We start from the raw sequence: 6,824 nt of genomic DNA, 5'->3' as shown, positions 1-6,824 counted from the left end.
CTTCAAGTTTTATGCTCAAAGAAGAACGTTTTGAAAATGAGTACAAATATATATTACCTAGTAATTAAATGTGTGAGATGCCATTTCTTTAAAGCAATCACCTCTTGCCTAAATACACTAATAGCAGTTGGATTTGATGTTTCTAGTCATCCTCTAATATCCTCATTCAAACTAAGTCCTATTGTACAGGCTCTCTCTCTCCTCTTCCAACCTTGAAAAAGATACCCTGTACCTTTAATAAGGGACCTGGTGAGAGCTTTCTTTCCAAACTTGTTCCCTGGCTTCCAAGTGAAATGAGCTGTAATTTGAGAACCCTGCAATCCTCAGGATATCTTTAGCCAAAGGGAAAGCTCTCTGAATTCCCACCCAGTCCAGGGGTTGAAATAGTATCAGAACACAAGAACAGCTTCTCTTAGCTACTAGCTCCATCTCCCTGGAGCCAGAGGGAACTCCGAAGGTGGCCGCAGAGCCAGGACCTGGAACAGCAGGTCCCCACTGCTGGGGAGGGCGATCCTGCTGGAAAAGCCAAGGCTGAGGTCCAGCAGCCCAGCAGAAAGAGCAGGGACAGAGAGGAACTGGTACAGAGCGCTGAGCAGAGCCACATGAAGCCTGCCTGGGAACCAGGACGGGAGTGCGGCAAGCCGGCTGCGCCTGAGAAGGGCGCGGTCACCCCGAGCCACTGACTCCCAGGGGGGACCCCATTCCTTGTTCCTGAACTAAAATTCTTCTCCCAAATATCCAGAATGGTGTTCCCGAAGTTGATCTGGATGGGTTTCTTCTGCCACCTGTGTCGAGGCTACTTTGATGGTCCCCTGTACCCAGAAATGTCTAATGGGACTCTGCATCATTACTTCGTGCCTGATGGAGACTACGAGGAGAATGATGACCCAGAGAAGTGCCAGCTGCTCTTCAGGGTGAGTGATCGCCGGCGCTGCTCCCAGGGGGAAGGGGGCCAAGCCAGTAGCTTGCTGAGCCTCACCCTTCGAGAGGAGTTCACGGTGCTGGGCCGCCAGGTGGAGGATGCTGGGCGCGTCCTGGAGGGCATCAGCAAAAGCATCTCCTACGACCTGGATGGGGAAGAGAGCTATGGCAAGTACCTGAGGCGGGAGTCCCACCAGATTGGGGATGCCTACTCCAACTCTGACAAGTCCCTCACTGAGCTGGAAAGCAAGTTCAAGCAGGGCCAGGAGCAGGAGAGCCGGCAGGAAAGCAGACTCAATGAGGACTTCCTGGGGATGCTGGTCCACACCAAGTCCTTGCTGAAGGAGACGCTGGACATCTCTGTGGGGCTCAGAGACAAATACGAGCTGCTGGCACTCACCATCAGGAGCCATGGGAGCCGGCTCGGTCGACTGAAAAGCGACTATCTGGAGGGTGGGGGACAGAGGACTGGCTAAATTTTCCATTGTAGCTGTTTTATTTTATCCAGATTTGCACTTTCAGAATGCGTCTGAAGTCGTCTTTTTCAAACGAATGAAAACTTTAAGAGGTTGAGTAATTTTGATTTTGGTTTAGTTTGTGCATTATTTATGTCATTACTGAGGATTTTTCACCGGTTTAAAAAAAAAAAGTTTCAAAGTAATCCCTGGGGTATTTCCTAAGGGCTTCATAGCTCTACAGAATCATGTCTTTCAGCACCATCTAAAGGATGTGTTTGGTGTGGAAAGACTGATTAACCTTCCTCACCCTGAAGACTGTGTGGACACACCGAGGGAGACATGGTGGATGGCTTCGCTGCTTCTTCAGCCTTTTCTGAAGGCTGAGGCGCCTGCTTTGCAGATGAAGTCCCAGGTGTGTTGCACGTTTGCCAGCCAAGGAAAATGCTTGCTTCTTCTCTCGCTCTAATTTATTTACCATGTTCTGGGTTGTTTTATTTTGTTGTAAGAGTGCTATTGAAAGTTTATATACAAATCGCCAGCATTAAGATGTTCAAGTTTCCCCCTGAGGGTTTGTGTAAGTTGAGGATGCAGCATTTAAGGCCGCAAAGCTTTGGGGCTGTTGTTCATTCATGATGTGGATTTGCTGCGTCTTTCACTGTACCATCAAAAGAACAGATGGTTTGAACACACCCCTCAGTGTCTATGATTTAGGCTGCCAGTGTATTCTTTCTTCCTGGGGTAGGGAAATATTGCTTACTTTTGCTTATTGGAAACTTGTATTTTAAGGAGGAGGGTCTAATTCTAGAAACCCCCTAATCTAAGTTTTATTATTCAGCCAATAAATACGTTTTCATATATTACTGGCTCATTTTCTGATTGGCATCTTTAACCTCCATATTTCAAAGAGGGACAAGTGCAAAAGAGAGAGAAAACCTGAGTGAAGCCAGCTTACCAGACTACATGATAAGGATGAAATAAAGGATGGTAGTATATTTGGGATAGTCTGACCCTCTCTGCTCACAGACATCATCCCAGTAAAGAGGAGAGAAATCTAGCCTGTACCCGAATTGTACATTTGGTTTCTACTCTTCTGCTGAAAAGTCTTAAATTTCTCCATTTTTTCATAGACTTCAATGGGAGAGTATACGAAAGGGCCACACCTCCTGTGCTCTCATCTTAGAGAGACAGCATTGTATACATTCTCTGTTAGCGGTTGTTTGACAATTTGAAAGCTAGTTCTGTGCTCTCAAATTAAATGGCTTAAAACGTGAAAATGCATTTCATTTCAATTCTCCCCTGGCCTAATACTCGCCATCGCCTTAAGTATGCTTTCTTTTCACATGCATCCACCACAAAGTGCATACGAGTTCACATTCTTCTCTTTGTCAGAGAACCTTTACTCTGCCCTGTATGTGAGCAAAAGATCAGCATTTATCTGCTGTATAGATTTGTATCAGGGGAAAATTAAATGATTACTTTAAAGAGGTTACTTCTTTATTTGGCAAAGAATGAGGAGAAATAATCAAAATAAATATGATATTTGGTACTTAAATGTGTGGAAGGTCACATGGCTTCCTGACCCAAAATGACATATCACTCCAGAGCACTCAGCGACAGCACACAGACAAATCAAATGGCATCTTCTTAATTTTACAGTTATCCAGTGGTGACAGGATATTGGAAGGTGATGAGGCTGGAAAACTGTTTTCCTCCTGCATGACAATTTCAATCAGTTGGTAGTGTCTGCACTGGATTATGTTAAGACGAACTCAACAGGCACAGAAACTTGCTGTCCAGCATTCCTCTGGGTGCAGGAAGAGGCATAGTGACATGTCTGCTACAGAATTGAAAGCTGAAATAGATTATGGGTGAGCTCCTTTTCAGCACTAATATTCTTTATCCCAATAAAACCAAAATGTTCCATTCATGGCTAGCTAAGCAGCCTGTGAGCCAGAGTCTTGTGGAGATAATCCCAGAGAGCAAAGGGGAATTTCCAGGTAGAAAGAGATGATGGGAACAGTCCTCAGCAGACACCCCAGGTGGTGACATCACTTGGCCCTGTCTAACCTTCTTAAGGCAGGGACCCAGACCCTTTCCTCACTACTTTGTCATTGGATATTAGACTTGGTTACGCACATAGTGATAAATATTCACTCAAAGCAATAGAATTTTATTTCTTAGACAATGAAATGTCTTGAGAATCTGAAGTAAATCACATACTTTCTTCCCTGAGAAATCCACTTACAAACACATCCATACAATTTAGGATTTTTGTTTGTTTGTTGCCAGTATTTGCTGACCACTTATTCTGTGCCAGGTACTGAGCTCTGAATAATTCTTAAAAATTACAAAACCTTGGGACTTCATCTATCAGCCAAACATCTTTTGGATTGTTGTTTAAAACAGAAAGCAATCACATTTTTGTTCTAGCTATTATTAGACACAGTAAAAAAAATGACTGACATTTTTGAAAAGTCAATATTATTAGTAAGGGCCAACATTAAGAAGTAAGTTATTTCTTCTCCTTGTAACAGCAAACTATATGAGGAATTTTATTCAATTAAACAGTTAAGTTAGTCATGTTACATTGCTGTGATAAAATACTTGAGGACGCCCACTTAAAAGTGAAAGGATCGTGTTTTTAGAGGTATCAGTCCATGATCCTTAGTCTCTATTACTGTGCACTTGGGGCACAGTACAATGGCAGGAGGGTGATTAAGCAAGGTTTCTCTCCTCATGATGGCCACAACCACCCCCCCCCCCCCCCGCCAAAAAAAATAGCAAGAAAAGGGGGTGGGGCTGTGTATAAGATCTAGGCCCCAGTAGTCACATATCCCAAGCTTTACCTAGACCTCATCAAAGTTTTCATCACATTACAAGTTTTCTTCATGTTCTGAATCCTCAAGTTACAAAAACCTATCAAAAGTTTAATCTACTACCTAGGTCAGACTCCTTATGATCCTGACACTTTCCCAGTCTGTCTCTGATGATCTTACTACACTACAAAGGCTTTTAACAAGCCTTTGGTGGCAATTCCAGATCTAAACCATAACAGGAAATAATAGGCTCCCCCCCAAAAAAATATAATACATTTCAAATACCTCAAATATTACCTGAGGTTTTTACTACTGTTTCAAATATTATCAAAAATTTTATAACTGAGGCCCAGAAATCCTAGGCACTCCCCTAAGTTAAAACATGTGATCATATAATCAAGCAAGCTGTTGCCTTTCATTCATGATTATGTAAGTGGGTATGTGTTCAAGTAAGGGATCTCATAGCCATCTACTCCTTAATAGTTCAAATAGCTGATGCTATCTTGATGTCAGAAGATGCCTGGATCATCTGTGTATTGAATCATTTATTGGTAATTTTTCTGTGAGGTGTATAGCCTAATACCACCGAGTCTCACTCTCTCGATCTGACCACTTAAACAGTTCCATATTCTATTTTGAATCATTTTGTAGGTATCTATGTATTTGGGTTCTCATAATAAAAGACAAAAGGTGTCTATCTTCTGCAATGACCAAATCAGGCTGATAGATGTAATCATGACCACCAGAAGCCACAGGGCACTTTGTATGGTGATACCAAGAAGCTGTCCAATAGCTTACATGCTGCACATTGCCTTTTAAACTCTTATTTACAACCCACTAAGGAAACGGGCACAACATTTTATGATAGATGCTTTAAAACTCAGATTATAAAATATTTTAATAAATTATGAAGACATCCATAAAATTCATTAGTAATATGAAATCACCCGAAATAATTATGTGGTCAAACTGCCTTGGGAAATTTTCAGAAAACTAAGTATTAAAATCTTCTTGATATGAAATGTTACTTGATTAGAAAATAGAAATAGTAAATAAGCTTCTAAAATGTTTTAATATAGTAAAGGAAACAATTAGAGGTATGATAAGTCTTAGTTCTAAATAGCATACAGAAATTTGTGAAAATAATCCACCAAAACACAGAAGTGGACTTTGTAAATTATTTTAGTAAGTTTAGCATTAGGCTGATCTTTGGGGAATACTGTATCTAAAGTCAGACTGTTTAAGTGTATGTTCCTTATCAAACATTCTTGGTTTGCCACAATGTGATATAACTAGGATAGAAATGGCATGGACAGATGAGGGAGGAAAACTACCATGGTAGTATAACAATGTGGGGATTGAAGATTGCTCCAAAGCATTAGTCACAATTATCTATAAACATAAGACACAGTGAATAAAGGATTTGTCATAGTTATACATTCAAGAGATGCATGATTTTTGTTATTTCTGTTAATGTAGTTTCTATTTTTTTCTGATTACAAGAAAATCATATATTCTCAAGTTAGTGATATGGAAAACATAATAAACACAAAGAAGACAAAACCATTCATACCTCTAAACTTTCTCCACACACAGTATTTGCATTTACTGCGTATCTTTTCAGTACTTTTTGTGTACAGGTATGAAGCTTCAGCGCTGCTGACTAGTATTCATGGTACTATAAGGTACTCTGCACATCACTGAAGGAGTAAGGTGATCATCAACATCTCTTAGCTACAAACATTACAGCTTACAACAGTGACCTGTCTGCAAGATGTACTGGTATAATAGTGGCATAAATGTTGTGAGAGGAACCAACCACATTTTATTGGATCTAAGTCCCACTCATTGAAACAGAAGCCATTTCTGACATTGCTAAAGTGGCCAAGAATCTGAGACTAGATAAGCCATTGCCTAAGGAAAACCCTAATTCTATTATTCTGCTGAAGAAATATAGCAATAAAATGGCATACTGCTATACCCACAGACTAGTGGATATAGCATTAGAAATGCTTCTTCTTGCATTAGATGGGAATTAACACGAGAGATCCACAAATGAATGATGTACAGAGAGTGAGAGACTTCGGAGCACTCACAAGACCCATGTAGGTTCAAGGGTCCCATCCATCACTTGAAGGGGGAAATAAGCATGGATTCAACCCCTAACCAGGAAGCTATCTATAACTGATATACCCACAGACTTGTAAATTTATAATTAGGAAACAATCCACTGTTTTATAACCAATGTACACATTAAATATGTTTAGCCTCAAAAATGTTTCCAAAAGTCTTAGATCTGAGCCATTGAGATAGATCACCAGATAAAACTGTTTTCTACAGAATACTGGCAACCCTCCAGAACTGACATGCTGAAGGAGAGAAAGCCAATTCCCACACGCTGGCCTCGGACTACAACTCATTCCTCTTCATACTCATAAACAAATAAATACCTTTTTAAGTTTAAAAATCTTAGATCTACTCACAATGGATTCCATTCATGATTCTAAATTTTATCTCACATTAGCCATACAACTTTGAAAGATTCCCTTAAATATTCTGAAAGTCAGTCAACTTATTTGCAAAATGAACACTACAATAGCCAGAACTTATTAAGCAGACATGACTCAGC

At 40.5% G+C, this 6,824-nt stretch overlaps 1 protein-coding gene across 1 annotated transcript; it reads left to right on the top strand.

Moving 5' to 3' along the window:
- Window positions 1–347: 347 nt before the first annotated feature.
- On the top strand, window positions 348–2,239 carry Fibin (fin bud initiation factor homolog). The gene has a single exon (XM_006980815.4). It carries the CDS (start codon window positions 744–746, stop codon window positions 1,395–1,397), a length of 654 nt encoding a protein of 217 aa, XP_006980877.1. The 5' UTR covers window positions 348–743; the 3' UTR covers window positions 1,398–2,239.
- The last annotated feature ends 4,585 nt before the right edge of the window (window positions 2,240–6,824 follow it).

This window comes from Peromyscus maniculatus, chromosome 4 (genome assembly GCF_049852395.1).
Source record: "Peromyscus maniculatus bairdii isolate BWxNUB_F1_BW_parent chromosome 4, HU_Pman_BW_mat_3.1, whole genome shotgun sequence".
NCBI lineage: Eukaryota > Metazoa > Chordata > Mammalia > Rodentia > Cricetidae > Peromyscus > Peromyscus maniculatus.
This window is presented reverse-complemented; position numbering and strand designations above follow the sequence as displayed.